A 15351-nucleotide genomic window follows, 5' to 3' on the forward strand; every position below is an offset into this window, starting at 1 on the left:
GCTCAGCACCCGGGAGAGCTCCGCCGCCGGCGCCGCGCATGCCCCGGCTTCGTGGGGGCGGATATAACCGCTCGGTGGGCTCGGTGCCAGCCGCGCGGACCCGCCGAGCCGGAGAGACGCTGTCCCCATCCCCGTCGCCGCTCCGGCAGCTTGCCCGCCGAGGAGGCTGCCCCGCCGCTGCTGGCTCGGGGGTCTGGGGAAAGGCTCCCGCGGACCCCCCGCCCTCCCTAGCATGGGATGGGAGAGCCCTGCGAGCGCGGTCCCTGCTTGCCAGCCGCCGGCATGAAGGAAGGAGCGGGCGGGGAGTCCTGGGACGCGACGCCGGGTTTCCTGGAGGGCGCCCAGATGGGCAACAGGAGCAACGTGTCCTTCCTGCAGCTCTTCAAGAACATCAACATGGAGCGAGCCGACGGGATGCAGGGGGACAGCTCCAACGTGGTGTGGATTGTCATCTCCCTGGTGTACTCCGTGGTGTGTGCCCTGGGGCTGGTGGGCAACCTGCTGGTGCTCTACCTGATGAAAAGCAAGCAAGGCTGGAGAAAGTCCTCCATCAACCTCTTTGTGACCAGCCTGGCAGTGACTGACTTCCAGTTTGTGCTGACCTTGCCGTTCTGGGCAGTGGAGAATGCGCTGGACTTCAACTGGCTCTTTGGCAAGGCAATGTGTAAGATTGTCTCATATGTGACAGCCATGAATATGTATGCCAGTGTCTTCTTTCTCACTGCCATGAGCGTAGCTCGATACTGCTCTGTGGCTTCAGCCTTGAAGAATCAGCGAAGTGACCCACTGGGTGGCTGCTGCTCTGCCAAATGGCTTTGTGCACTCATCTGGCCGTCAGCTATCCTGGCTTCCCTGCCCCATGCCTTTTTTTCCACCACTGCCACCATCTTTGACGTGCTCTGCCTCATCAAGTTCGCCGAGGGCCGAGGCAGCAATGCCCAGTTCTGGCTGGGTTTGTACCACATCCAGAAGGTGCTTCTAGGCTTTGTGGTACCACTGGCCATCATCAGCCTCTGCTACTTGCTTCTGGTGTGCTTCATCAATGACAAGCATGTCAGCAGCACCTGCAGCGGCCCCAGCACCAAGCGCCACTCCAAAGTGACTAAGTCAGTGTCCATCATGGTGCTGTCTTTCTTCTTGTGCTGGCTGCCTAACCAAGCACTCACAACATGGGGCATCCTCATCAAACTCAACATGGTCTACTTCAGTACTGAGTATTTCCTCTCCCAAGTGTACTTCTTCCCTATCAGCGTGTGCCTGGCACACTCCAACAGCTGCCTCAATCCCATCCTCTACTGCCTCATGTGCAGGGAGTTTCGCAAGGCACTGAAGAGCCTCCTCTGGAGGATCACCTCACCCTCCCTCACCGCCATGCGCCCTTTCACCGACACCACCAAGCCTGAGCAGGAGGAGCAGGCCCTGCATGCCTTGATGCCTGTCCATCCTGTCACTGCTTCTTCCCCTGCTGCAACTGTCCAGCCGGAAGTGGCCTACTACTCCCCTGGGGTGGTGGTGTACAGCAGCCGCTATGACCTGCTGCCTGCTAGCTCCACAGAGCAGTGCTGCTGAGATGGGCAGGGGGCTTTGGGGGGTGGGACTGTGGGGTCTGTGCAAAATGTGGCCCTGGGACATTGAATGCCTGGTAGGGACAAGGGGAGGAGGGATGGGTAAAGGAAGGCTTCTGTGTGAGAGATGCTCTTTTGAGATTGTGTCTGCTCTCGGAAGCTTGTTGATGGAAATTGTTGTTTTGAAAGTGTCCCCCAGACTAGAGAACAGGAGTAGGAGGAGGTGGTGGTGGCCCACTGGGGATTGGGGTGTCTCTAGGAGATGCTTTTTAGTGCTTGTACCTGTTCTGGGGAAGAGGAACTGGGGATGGTGATGGGGCTCCAACCAGGGAGGATGCAGGGTGTGCAGGGCGCCATAGGGAGGAGGGGGGCTGGGTGGGGTGGAGCGAGGCTGGGAAGCCTTGGCTGTGTCCCTCCCGTGATCTGGAGGTGCAAGCAGCAAGGGGCCAGCAGCCCTCCTGCCCCTGTGTGTGTGTTTGTGGCAGGGGGAGGGAGCCGGGCTGCTTTCTCACTGCTGCATGGCACTGTAAATGGTGCCAGCCCGGCTGTGGTCACTGCTCCCTGGGCTCCAGTGAGGGCACAGGGATCAGGCAGCCTACATCCTGTTTCACACATGCCTTGATGGGAACAGCCAGGACAAGTGGGTACAAGGCTTCTGCTTGTTCAGGCTTGGCCCCTTTCCCCTCTCTTAGGGACCCAGGAAAGAGAGGGGACAAGGAGCACTGTGCTCTCCTCCGGATCTGTGCAGGACCTGCTTTTCCAGCTCCCCCCATCCCCTCTGCTGCCAGGATACAGAGCAACCCAGACAGCCAAGGAGTAACCCAAGGACAGGACTTGCAGCTTCATGGAGAGGTGTTGCTTTGCCTGGGTTTGGAGGGAAGGGTGTGAGCCCCCGGCATTGTGTTCCTCAGCCTCTCTCCAGGCTGCTGGGGGGAAACCTGCAGCCCCAAACCATATGCGGCAAGGCAGGCGTCTCTCCCGGGGCACTGAGGTTGCAGGCTTCATTCTTGCTGCGCTTCAGACTGTTTGCTAATTCACTCCAGGAAATCAGCACAATTGTAAATAAAAAAAGGGAAAAAGAAACAAATCATAGCCACTTCAAACTGCTTTCTCTGGGATACTTCTGGGTTCAGCTAAAACCAAGCACAAAGGTTTTTGTTCTGCTAAAGTGTTTAAGGGTCTGCACTGATACTTGCCAGTGTTTCAATTAACTCCAGTTCAATTCCTCTGGTGTGAGCAGACCTAGAGCCTGGAGAAGGGCAGGGACAATGCCTGTCCCAGCCTGTGTTCCAGAGAAACATCTGGGAAATAATCTGGGGCTGATCTGAAATGAACTTTTAAGGGCATGAAAAAAGTGTAATTTCAAGCTGTGAAATTTTTTATGGTAAGGTTATTGTCCTGGTTTCGGCTGGGATAGAGTAAATTTTCTTCCTAGTAGCTGGTACAGTGCTGTGTTTTGGATTTAGGATGAGAATAATGTTGATAACACACTGATGTTTTAGTTGTTGCTAAGTAGTGCTTACACTAGTCAAGGACTTTTCAGCTTCCCATGCTCTACCGACTGAGAAGGCTGGAGGTGCACAAGAAGCTGGGAGGGGGCACAGCCAGGACAGCTGACCCAAACTGGCCAAAGGGATATTCCATACCATGTGACGTCATGCTCAGTACATAAACTGGGGAAAGCTGGCCTGGGGGGGGCCGCTGCTCGGGGACTGGCTGGGCATTGGTTGGCGGGTGGTGAGCAATTGCATTGTGCATCACTTGCTTTGTATATTATTATTATTATTATTACTATTATTATTATTATGATTTTATTTTATTTCAATTATTAAACTGTCTTTATCTCATCCCACAAGTTTTCTCACTTTTACTCTTCCGATTCTCTCCCCCATCCCACTGGTGGGGGGGGAGTGAGCGAGCGGCTGTGTGGTGCTCAGTTGCTGACTGAGGTTAAACCACGACAGTTATATATTTACTTTTTAAAATATTTTTTAAATTGAGGAAAAATAATTTTAAATTGAAAGGTCAAAATATTTCTTTTAAAAGATAGAAAAATGCAACAGTTCTGGTTTTGTTGTCAAAATAGAAGTTCGTTAATCCCCAATACTGCATATGGGATGAATACATAAATACAATATTCAAAACCCCTCTCTATTTCCAGCCCTCTCCCCTGCAGCTTAACTCCAACATCTGCCTGACTGCTAGAAAAGCATTTCTGCAGAGGGTTGTTTGTTACCTCTAAGTACTGATGCAGAACAAACTTGCTATTTCTGTCCAGAGAAAATTGCAGTGCCATTAGTGGCAATTATGTTTTGCAGACTCCTTTAGGTTTACTGTACATGTCAATAACTCCTGTTGTAAAATTTGAGTTTGGTCTGGAAGCAGCTGGTTCTGCTACTTGCAACAAGAAGCTGTTTCATTTTTTCAAGGCAGCAGGGACTTCTACTACAGCCTTGGGCACTTGCTAACTGGGAAGATACTGATTTGCAAGGTGCCTGGAGAAGAACAGCAGAAGTGAGCTGGCAGCTGATGGACATACTTAAACAGATGCGAAGACTCTTAAGAAATCAGATATAGCCACAGAAGAACTTGAGCATCTAAGTACTGTACAGCTGCCCCTCTAAGTTCCTAAACTCTGACTTGGCTGCCAGTTGAAGTCTGTAGGTACTTAAAATTTTTGCTAGTAAATTTTTTTGTGCCTAGAAGTCTGCTCCTGAGCATGCCTAAGTCTGCTTAAGTCTGTAGCATCTATCTCTGTGTTTCATGGGGATCCCTCAGTGGGGACTGGCTGCAGCGTATACCCTAAGCGAGGGAGGCAGCTCTGCATCCTGACACAGAACACCCTGACCCAGGCCATGCTAAGTTAGGAGGGGCTGTAAACTTAACTCATTCCCCCATCCCTTTGCATCTATGTCTAGCTATGCTTCTCCTGTCCCACCTTCAATGCATGTGCAGATTATGCTCTCTCCTCTTTCTTTCTGAAACGCTATATCAGTGTGCAGAGCTCTCACCCACAGCCTGGGAGACTCAGCTTCCCCCCTTCCACATCCCTGGGGAATGACTGAGTCTCTGGGCTACTCCGTGGATGTGCTCAAATCCTCTGGCTTGAAACAGTTCCCTGTTGCATGAGTTGCTCACCATTGCTGGATCAGAAAGGGAAAGCAAGCCCTTGAACACTGCTTTGCAGCATAGGGTTAGGGTGTGAACCCTAGAGAGGACATACCAAGATTTTTTTTTCCTTGTATGAATAAATACAGAAGAGAAATTGGATCCAGGTCTGGATTCTAGGTTTCCCTTTTCCAAGGACAATGATTAACTTGCTCCCAGGTCCTGGTTCAATTAAAGTTTCAGTATGCCAGGCAAGATGAGGTGGCTTTCACAGCCTGAGAGCTTTCTGGACCTATAAATCTAGCAACCTAATGTGTCAAAGGATTTGCAAGAAATACATTTGGGTCTCACATGTTCTGGGAGAAAGCCCTAATGCCTGTGCTATCAGATGAAGAAAGCTACACTGTTGTGTGAGAAAAGGATACCGTGAACACCTGACTCCAGAGTTCAGACAGACCTAAGTGTATCTATAGGTCAGGAGAAAGTACCTAAATTAAGAAGAGGAGATGGATCGCAAAGCCAGATTCTTTTCTTAGTGTTTGCTATTGAACAGCATAGCTTCTTGCTTGGCTTGCTGGAATTTTAATCCCTATCCTGATGCTTAAATGTTCTTGTGCATTACATAAAAAGCTATCCAGGTATCTAAACCGTACCTTTGAATTTCAGTAGATAGCAAATTGCCTAAAAGACATCCTCTGCAGTGCTCAGCATGACAAAACCCATGTGCTTTTGTGGATGTCAATGTACACATAATTTTATGCTAGCAAAACAACACAGTAAAATAGATGATGTTCAGAACAATCCATAGTTAGCCCAGAATACTAGCAAGGTACCATGATCAAAAGAAGCCCCAAGATATTTGATCACTAAAGACAAAAACTTTACATAGGGCAAATCACCCAAATAGGAAAATATCCTGGGTGTGTAGGGCGGAACTGGACTATGGACTTAGAGGGCAGCTCTCTTAAGCCACCGATCCACCAGGTGTAGGTCATGAATCTGCTGTTCGAAAGAGGCACAACCCATCCACAATTGGTCAAATGTTGGTTTAGGCCAGACCTGCAATTCAGGCTGCGTAGCTGGTCAGTGTGTGTCCAGCATGGCCAAGGAGTGCTGCTCTGGCTGTGCACGAGCAGAGAGAAATTTTGCTTCACATGTGCTGTGAGTCCCAACTGTCAGTGCATGAAATCTGGGCTCTGTGTTGCATGGGCAGGGGCACCAGCCTGGGCATTGCAAGGAAGGGGCAGTTGCTCTGAGTGTGCACACAGCATCAGGCGTGTGGCCTGAGCAGAGGGTCTTTGCAGCTCCAGCTTTGAGACTACACATTAACAACAAATCCTACTGGGTATCTGGGGGTTTCCTAAGTAATCAGTACAACACTCTTCAAAAACACTCCTGTTTCCTCCAAATGTTCATGTCTTTATTTGTAACAATCACCTTTTCATGGACTAAAATAAACACAGCTGAAGGATACAAAACAATACTTAGAGTTCTTTAAGAGATTTTTCGTGACCGGTCTCCTGTTAGAGATTCCTTGTGGGGTGCTGGTAGAGAGGTGCACATTGCTATCGAATGATAGGGACCCAAAGGTGCAGGCTGACATCTAGTGACAATCTGAAAGAACCTTTAAAGCCCAGATATTCTCATCAGGCACCAACTTTGATTGCCTAAGGACTTTTAAAATTCTTCCCCCCCCCCCCCGCAATAACTAACCGAGCTCTTAATATAATAACAACCTCCAATTGCATTTCCAGGTTTCCCTTTGAAATGCCTCTTTAGTAGAAATATCGCTTCACTTTCTCTTTGAGTTATTTTGGCACTCACTTTAGCAGTAAAAAAAAATCCAGTCCCTTTCATTCCCATTCACAACTGTCTGCTTTAAAACTTGATTATTCAATTGAGTGCCTGCAAAGAAGCTCTGATCTAATCAGTATCCTTGAGCTTGAGCAGGCATAGATATGGGTGCGGTGCAGCTCAAGAACATTAGATTGGGAATTTCAATATCCAATTATTAGTGAGGGTTATTTCTCTCCCGCTTCAAAAGAGAATTCTGATTAATCAGTTCAGAGGGGGTTATTGAAAATATCTTTTTGTCATGATTAAGCAGTTATAAGAGTGTCCTCCAGGTACATTCTCAGCATCAGTCAGTGAAGCAGCAGCTGAGACAAAGTCTGCAAGAAAAGGCTGGGCAGCCAGTTAACTTGTTCCTTTGCTAAAGTGTAGCTGGTAACATGCCTTAGACATGTTCCCTAATTGCAGGGAGTTGTATTCTAAGGAAATAGAACTGGCTTTCTCAAATCCTACGCATATGTGCAGGTTTCTCAGCCTATGTTCGTGCAAAGCCTCAGAGTCCTTCCCAAAACCTTAACTGTAAAATACAGGCTCACAGGACGCCTGAGCAAATTGGGCAAAAAAACAGCTGTAGACAGAAACCATTTATTTAGTTGTGCAAGTTTTTTGAAACCTTGACCTACCTGCTTGGGGAGTGTTAACAGAAAGTTAAGGTGACCAACTGCAGACTATTCAGTGTGGGAAAGAACAAAATAAAGGTAGTTCACTCAGATATTAACTCTCCCTCACTCATCCGTTCCTTGGGACAATGAGATACTGTTCCTCCAAGGACCTGTGTTGTTCCTTGCACAGACCAACTGAATGAGTACACTCATTGGACAATGATGAAATTAACTGTTCAACACTGACTTCTAGCATCATTGTTCAATGAACCTTTCCACTTTCATTCAGAAGTCACATCTAACCTCATGCTGGATAAACCTGGAATCTTTGCGGAAAAATTATTCTCTCTGTATTTGTGAAAAGGTCTCTGATCAGCTTAGACAAGAAATCTGAAAATCAAATACCTTCAATTTTCTTTTCAGGCCAAATCCTAAAGCTGAGATAATAAAGTTGCTAGCAATTCATAGCTACCAACAATTAGCCCGGAGTTAAGATGATGGGAAAATCACATCTGACCAAACCGGTAACCTTCTATGATGAGACAACTGGCTTGGTGGCTGAGGGGACCGCAGTGAATGTTGTTTATCTTGACTTAAAAAAGGCTTTTGATGCTCTCTCCCATGACATCCCCATAGACAAACTGATAAAGTATGAACTAGATAAGTGGAAAGTGAGCTGGATTGAAACTGGCTGAACTGCCAGGCTTAAAGGGTTGTGGTTAGCAGCACAAAGTCCAGCTGGAGGGCAGTGACCAGCAGTGTACCCCAGAGGTCAATACTGAGGCCAGTTCTGTTTAACATCTCCATTAATGATCTGGATGATGGGACAGAGTGCACCCCAGCATGTTTGCAAATGATGCAAAAGTGGGAGGAGTGGCTGATACACCAGAGGGTTGTGCCACCATTCAGAGAGTCCTCGATAGGCTGGAGAAATGGGCTGACAGGAACCCCAGGCAGTTCAACAAAGAGAAATGCAAAGTCTTGCACCTGGGAGCAGATACCCCAAGCACCAGTACAGGCTGGGGGCTGATTGACTGGAAAGCTTTGCAGAGAAGGACCTGGGGATCCTGGTGGACAAGTTGAACATGAGCCAGCAATGTGCCCTTGCAGCAAAGGCAGCTGAGAGCATCCTGGGCTGCATTAGGCAGAGCACTGCCAGCAGATGAAGGGAGGTGATCCTTCCCCTCTGCTCAGCCTGGTGAGACACATCTGGAGTGCTGGGTCCAGTGCTGGGCTCCCCAGTACAAGAGAGAGCTGAACTTACTGGAGAGGCCTCAGTGACGGGCCATGAAGATGACTAAGGGCTTGGAGCATCTACCATGCGAGGAGAGGCTGAGAGAGCTGGGGTTGTTCAGCCTGGAGCTGAGAAGGCTCAGAGGGATCTTATCAATGTGTGTAAATACCTGATGGGGGTTAAAGATGGAACCAGACTCTTTCCAGTGTTGTCCATGGAATGGACAACAGGCAATAGACACAAACTGAAATTCAATAAATTTCATTTAAACATAAGAAAAAAAATTTTTATGGTGAGTGTGGTCAAGCACTGGAACAGGTTGCCCAGAGAGGGTGTGGAGTCTCCATCTTTGGAGATACTCAGAATCTGACTGGACACAGCATGACCACCCTGCTTTGGCAACTGCGCTGAGCAGGGGGATTGGACTAGGTCATCTCCAGAGGCAACTCCAACTATTCTGTGCTTCTGTGTGATTCTATAATGGCAAATAAATTGCTATGAATCATAGAATCATAGAATCATTGAGGTTGGAAAAGACCTCTAAGATCATCGAGTCCAACCGTCAACCCAACACCACCATGCCCACTAAACCATGTCCCTAAGTGCCTCATCTAAACGTCTTTTAAATACCTCCAGGGATGGGGACTCAACCACTTCCCTGGGCAGCCTGTTCCAACGTTTAACCACTCTTTCAGTAAAGAAATTTTTCCTCACGTCCAATCTAAACTTCCCCTGGCGCAACTTGAGGCCATTTCCTCTCGTCCTATCGCTAGTTACTTGGGAGAAGAGACCGACACCCACCTCGCTACAACCTCCTCTCAGGTAGTTGTAGAGAGCGATGAGGTCTCCCCTCAGCCTCCTCTTCTCCAGGCTAAACAACCCCAGTTCCCTCAGCCGCTCCTCATAAGACTTGTTCTCCAGACCCCTCACCAGCCTCGTTGCCCTTCTCTGGACACGCTCCAGCACCTCAACGTCCTTCTTGTAGTGAGGGGCCCAAAACTGAACACAGTATTCGAGGGGCGGCCTCACCAGGGCCGAGTACAGGGGCACGATCACTTCCCTACTCCTGCTGGCCACACTATTTCTGATACAGGCCAGGATGCCATTGGCCTTCTTGGCCGCCTGGGCACACTGCCGGCTCATGTTCAGCTGGCTGTCGACCAGCACCCCCAGGTCCTTTTCCGCCAGGCAGCTTTCCAGCCACTCTTCCCCAAGCCTGTAGCGCTGCATGGGGTTGTTGTGACCCAAGTGCAGGACCCGGCACTTGGCCTTGTTGAATCTCATACAATTGGTCTGGACCCATCGATCCAGCCTGTCCAGGTCCCTCTGCAGAGCCTTCCTACCCTCGAGCAGATCAACACTCCCGCCCAACTTGGTGTCGTCTGCAAACTTACTGAGGGTGCACTCAATCCCCTCATCCAGATCATTGATAAAGATATTGAACAAGATCGGCCCCAAAACTGAGCCCTGGGGAACACCGCTCGTGACCGGCCGCCAACTGGATGTAACTCCATTCACCACAACTCTCTGGGCCCGGCCGTCCAGCCAGATTTTGACCCAGCGCAGAGTACGCCTGTCTAAGCCGTGAGCCGCCAGCTTCTCTAGGAGAATGCTGTGGGAGACGGTGTCAAAGGCCTTGCTGAAGTCCAGGTAGACCACATCCACAGCCTTTCCCTCATCCACTAGGCGGGTCACCTGGTCATAGAAGGAGATCAGGTTGGTCAAGCAGGACCTGCCTCTCATGAACCCGTGCTGGCTGGGCCGGATCCCCTGGTTGTCCCGCTCATGCCTTGTGAGTGCCCTCAAGATGAACCACTCCATAATCTTCCCCGGCACCGAGGTCAGGCTGACAGGCCTGTAGTTCCCCGGATCCTCCTTCCCGCCCTTCTTGTAGATGGGCGTCACATTGGCAAGCCTCCAGTCATCCGGGACCTCCCCCGTTAACCAGCACTGCTGATAGATGATGGAGAGCGGCTTGGCGAGCTCCTCCGCCAGCTCCCTCAGCACTCTCGGGTGGATCCCATCCAGCCCCATAGACTTGTGAGCATCCAGGTGGCGTAGCAGGTCATTGACTGCTTCCTCTTGGATTATGGGGGGTTCATCCTGCTCGCCGTCCCTGTCTTCCCGCTCGGGGGGCCGAGTACCCTGAGGATAACTGGTCTGCCTGTTAAAGACTGAGGCAAAGAAGGCATTGAGTACCTCAGCCTTTTCCTCATCCTCGGTGACAATGTTCCCCCCCGCATCCAATAAAGGATGGAGATTCTCCTTGGCTCTCTTCTTGTCATTAATATATTTGTAAAAACTTTTTTTGTTGTCTCTAACGACAGCGGCCAGATTGTGTTCTAGCTGGGCTTTTGCCTTTCTCATTTCCTCTCTGCACGACCTAACGAGATCCCTGTACTCTTCTTGAGTTGCCTGCCCCTTCTTCCACAAGCGGTAAACTCTCCTTTTTTTCCTGAGTCCCAGCAAGAGCTCCCTGTTCAGCCAGGCCGGTCGTCTTCCCCGCCCGTTCTTCTTACGGCATACAGGGACAGCCTGCTCCTGTGCCTTTAGGACTTCCTTCTTGAAGAACGTCCAGCCTTCCTGGACCCCTTTGCCCTTCAGGACCGTCTCCCACGGGACTCCCTCAACCAGCGTCCTGAACAGGCCAAAGTCCGCCCTCCGGAAGTCCATGGTTGCGGTTTTGCTGCCCCCCCTCCTTACTTCACCAAGAATCGAGAATTCTACCATTTCATGGTCGCTAAGCCCAAGACGGCCTCCGACCACCACATCTCCCACCAGTCCTTCTCTGTTTGTAAACAGCAGGTCGAGCAAGGCACCTCCCCTGGTTGGCTCACTTACCAGCTGTGTCAGGAAGTTGTCTTCCACACACTCCAGGAACCTCCTAGACTGCTTCCTCTCTGCCGTGTTGTATTTCCAGCAGACGTCCGGGAAGTTGAAGTCCCCCACGAGAACAAGGGCTAGCGATTGAGAGACTTGTGCCAGCCGCTTGTAGAACGCTTCATCCGCCCCTTCATCCTGGTTGGGTGGTCTATAACAGACTCCCAGCAGGATATCTGCCTCGTTGGCCTTCCCCCTCATCCTTACCCATAAACACTCGACCGTATCATCATCACAATCGTTGAGCTCTAGACAATCAAAACACTCCCTAACATACAGGGCCACCCCACCGCCTCTCCTGCCTCGCCTGTCCCTTCTGAAGAGTCTGTAGCCATCCATTGCAGCACTCCAGTCATGAGAGTCACCCCACCATGTTTCTGTGATGGCGACTAAGTCATATCTCTCCCGCTGCACAATGGCTTCCAGCTCCTCCTGTTTGCCGCCCATGCTGCGTGCATTGGTGTAGATGCACTTGAGCTGGGCTATCGATTTCACCCCCAGCATCGGCATGCCACCCCTAGGCTCATCTCTAGCGAGCCTGGTTTTATCCCCTTCCCCCTTCGAACCTAGTTTAAAGCCCTCTCAATGAGCCCTGCCAATTCATGAGCAATGATCCTTTTCCCCCTGTGAGACAGCTGGACTCCATCTGTTGCCAGCAGGCCCGGTGCCGTGTAAACCTCCCCATGATCAAAAAACCCAAAATTCCTCCGATGGCACCAGCCCCTGAGCCACGTGTTCATCAGGTGTGTTTTCCTGTTCCTTTCAGTATCCTTCCCTGCCACTGTAGGGATTGAGGAAAACACTACCTGTGCTCCCGACCCTTGAACCGGTCGCCCCAGTGCCCTGAAGTCCCTTTTGATCATTGCAGGACTTCTCTCTGCAACCTCATCACTGCCAGCCTGTATAACCAACAGCAGGTAGTAATCAGAAGGCCGTACCAGACCAGGGAGCTTCCTAGTGATGTCTCTGACCCGGGCCCCAGGGAGGCAGCAGACTTCCCTGTGAGACAGGTCCGGTCGGCATATCGGGCCCTCTGTTCCCCTCAGAAGGGAATCGCCTATGACAATTACCCTCCTTTTTTTCTTAGCAGAGGCAGTCATAATGCATGGGGCTGACTGCCTCACCCTAGGCAACCTCCTGGATGGACCTTCGTCTACATCCTCATTTGCCTGGCCCTCAAGCTCCAGGGCCCCATATCTGTTGTGTAAAGGCAACCGGGAAGGTGAGGGAGGCCGGGCGGGGGTTCGCCTGGCACCCCAAGCAGGGACCTGTTTCCATTCCCCCCCTGTCACTTAGGTCCCCTCTTTCTACCTGGTGGCAAGAAGGCAGGGGATCCTCTGCTTCTTGTGGAGCCTCCATCTGCTGCCTTTGCCTCAGGGATGGTAGGGTGTGGCTCCACCAATCTATCTCCCTCTCACACTCCCTGATACTCCTTAACCTTTCCACTTCCTCCTTCAGCTCTGCCACCAGGCTGAGCAGATCATCCACCTGGTCACACCACACACAGGTGGTGTCTCTGCTGCCCTCTGGTACAGCTGACAGGCTCAGGCACTCCCTGCAGCCAGAGACCTGGACAGCTGTATGCTTGCATGAGGGCTCCATCTGAGTTGCCACGTTCCTTCTGGCAACAGCTTTCAGCCGAGTGGAAACCATAGCTGGTCCTCTTCTTGGAAGCCAACGATTACTAATTGAGTTGGCCTCTAGAGCCAGGAGGGGGGCTATGCCCTGCCCGCTCGCCTTCCCTGCACGAACTGACACACCGCGCTCCGGGTCGCTCGCGCTCCCTGGGGGCTGCTCTTCTAAGTGAGGGGGTTTGGCCACCGCCCCTCTTGTCCCCGCCCACGCTGAGTCAGAGCTGCCGCTGGTCAGGAACTCCCTCCTCCGGCTCGGGGAATGGGGGGGCTGGGGCACCCTCTCACTCCCTGCGCTTTTGCTTTTCGCGGGTTTGGCCGCGGTTTTGCCGCTTCAGGAAGGGTCCCCCGGCGCGATCCTCCGCTCCGGAGCCCTTCGCCTCGGTGGCTTCGCTGAAAAATGAATACATCTTTGTTCCAGTACAATAGAATTAGCACATATTTGTATTGCTTGACATTTATTCTGAAAAACCTCCAAAACTTTTATTTATGTCCTTCTCGTGGTTTAACTCCAGCCGGCAACTAAGCACCACACAGCCGCTCGCTCACTCCCCCCACAGTGGGATGGGGGAGAGAATCGGAAGGGTAAAAGTGAGAAAACTCATGGGTTGAGATAAAGACAGTTTAACAGGTAAAGCAAAAGCCGCGCACACAAGCAAAGCAAAACAAGGAATTCATTCACTACTTCCCATGGGCAGGCAGGTGTTCAGCCATCTCCAGGAAAGCAGGGCTCCATCATGCCTAACGGTTACTTGGGAAGACAAACACCATCACTCCAAAGGTCCCCCCCTTCCTTCTTCTTCCCCCAGCTTTATATGCTGAGCATGATGTCATATGGTATGGAATGTCCCTTTGGTCAATTGGGGTCAGCTGTCCCAGCCGTGTCCCCTCCCAACTTCTTGTGCACCCCCAGCCTGCTCGCTGGTGGGGTGGTGTGAGAAGCAGAAAAGGCCTTGACTCTGTGTAAGCATTGCTCAGCAGTAACGAAACCATCCCTGTATTATCAACACTGTTTCCAGCACAAATCCAAAACATAGCCCCATACTAGCTACTAGGAAGAAAATTAACTCTACCCCAGCCAAAACCAGCACAGTCCTCAAATCATCTCCTATTATATATTTATGGTCATAAACAGATTTCAAAACTGTTTTTACTGCTTTTTATTTCTGCTGAAACAGCTCAGGGAGCTCAGAGGAAATATCCCCTTCCTTTTGCCCGTCAAAAGACATTTCCTGCTGAACTGCGGTCCCTTATTTATAGGCAAATCCAGTGATGCATATAGGGGTAGAGAGCTACCCATGAGCTCCTGAACTGAAGGTAACAGGGATCCTACAGCTCTCAGGACATACTCACTGTATTAAATAATTGCTGAACCTGTACAGCTGATCATAAATAGTGAAAAGAAGACTCTAGTCTGAATTTCAGATTTGGGGTTACATTTTCAGAAATGTAAACTGATTTTGATTTTCTTGGATTTTGAGCACACTTGATATAAAGTCATTCCAAGTCAAATATTCCAAAAAAACAAAATTACTGTTCAGAAAAGAACACCACCCTTTGATAAGGTGCCATCTCTCTCTGAGATAACTGTAGTTTTAACAACTGTTTTATTGCCAAGTTTTGCAATGTTATGGCGATCTAACTATATTTGGGATATATTTCTTAAAGGTCTAGTTATTGAGATTGGGATTTATGTTATAATTTCAGCACTTATTAAAGAAACAAGTACTTCAGCACTTAAAATCCCTGGAATCTGATAACTTGCAAATTGTATTGCAAGATGTTATTTCTTTTATAAAAAAAAATAATCAGATCTGAATGTTGAAAAGCAAAACAAATAATTTGGGATACAATTGCACTTATATGGTGATCTGCCAGCCATACAGCTCCAGGCTAGTGCACCCAGCCTTTAACAAAAAGCATCACTGCCAGAACCTTTTCCCTCATGCTACTCCTTAGACCCCACATTTCTGCTATTTTTCCCTCTCCTCCTCAGCACCTAATGAGCAGAGAGGCCCTGAAAACAGAGGTGGCGAAGAGCCTGATGCTGCCTATTGTCCTCTCTATGTGCTGTCCCTACCTCCTGATGCACCTTACCTGTTGGAAACCAATTCAACAAAAATTCATCTGCCAAACAAATGGGGGAACGGCTGCACTACAGGTTTGACTCTTGGCATTAGCGCTGAAGGTTTTGAAGGCCAGATTCTAGCATGAGTTGGATGCTAAGCATGTCCTCGGTGGGCTCCTACCACCAAGTGTCCATATGGCAGTGTCTTCATTGGCATTATGCAGCTGGGTTACAGCTAATAGCAAGCAACTTTCCTTTGTTGTCTATGCACAAAAAAAGAACTGAACTGCAGCAGTGCATCACTATAAGGAAACTTCTGAGAAAAACAAAACAGAGAGGCACAGGACTGGGGTTAGAAAATGATGCAAGGAAAGGCAGCTCCTACGCTCTGGAGAAGTGCTATAATGTCATT

The 15351-nt window shown here is 49.9% G+C and overlaps 1 protein-coding gene across 1 annotated transcript; it reads left to right on the forward strand.

Annotated features, from left to right (window-relative positions):
• The first annotated feature begins 237 nt into the window (after positions 1-237).
• Positions 238-1569, forward strand: LOC143172134 (relaxin-3 receptor 1-like). Its single transcript, XM_076361386.1, has one exon. It carries the CDS (start codon positions 238-240, stop codon positions 1567-1569), a length of 1332 nt encoding a protein of 443 aa, XP_076217501.1.
• Positions 1570-15351: the final 13782 nt, after the last annotated feature.

This window comes from Aptenodytes patagonicus, chromosome W (assembly GCF_965638725.1).
Source record: "Aptenodytes patagonicus chromosome W, bAptPat1.pri.cur, whole genome shotgun sequence".
Classification (NCBI taxonomy): domain Eukaryota; kingdom Metazoa; phylum Chordata; class Aves; order Sphenisciformes; family Spheniscidae; genus Aptenodytes; species Aptenodytes patagonicus.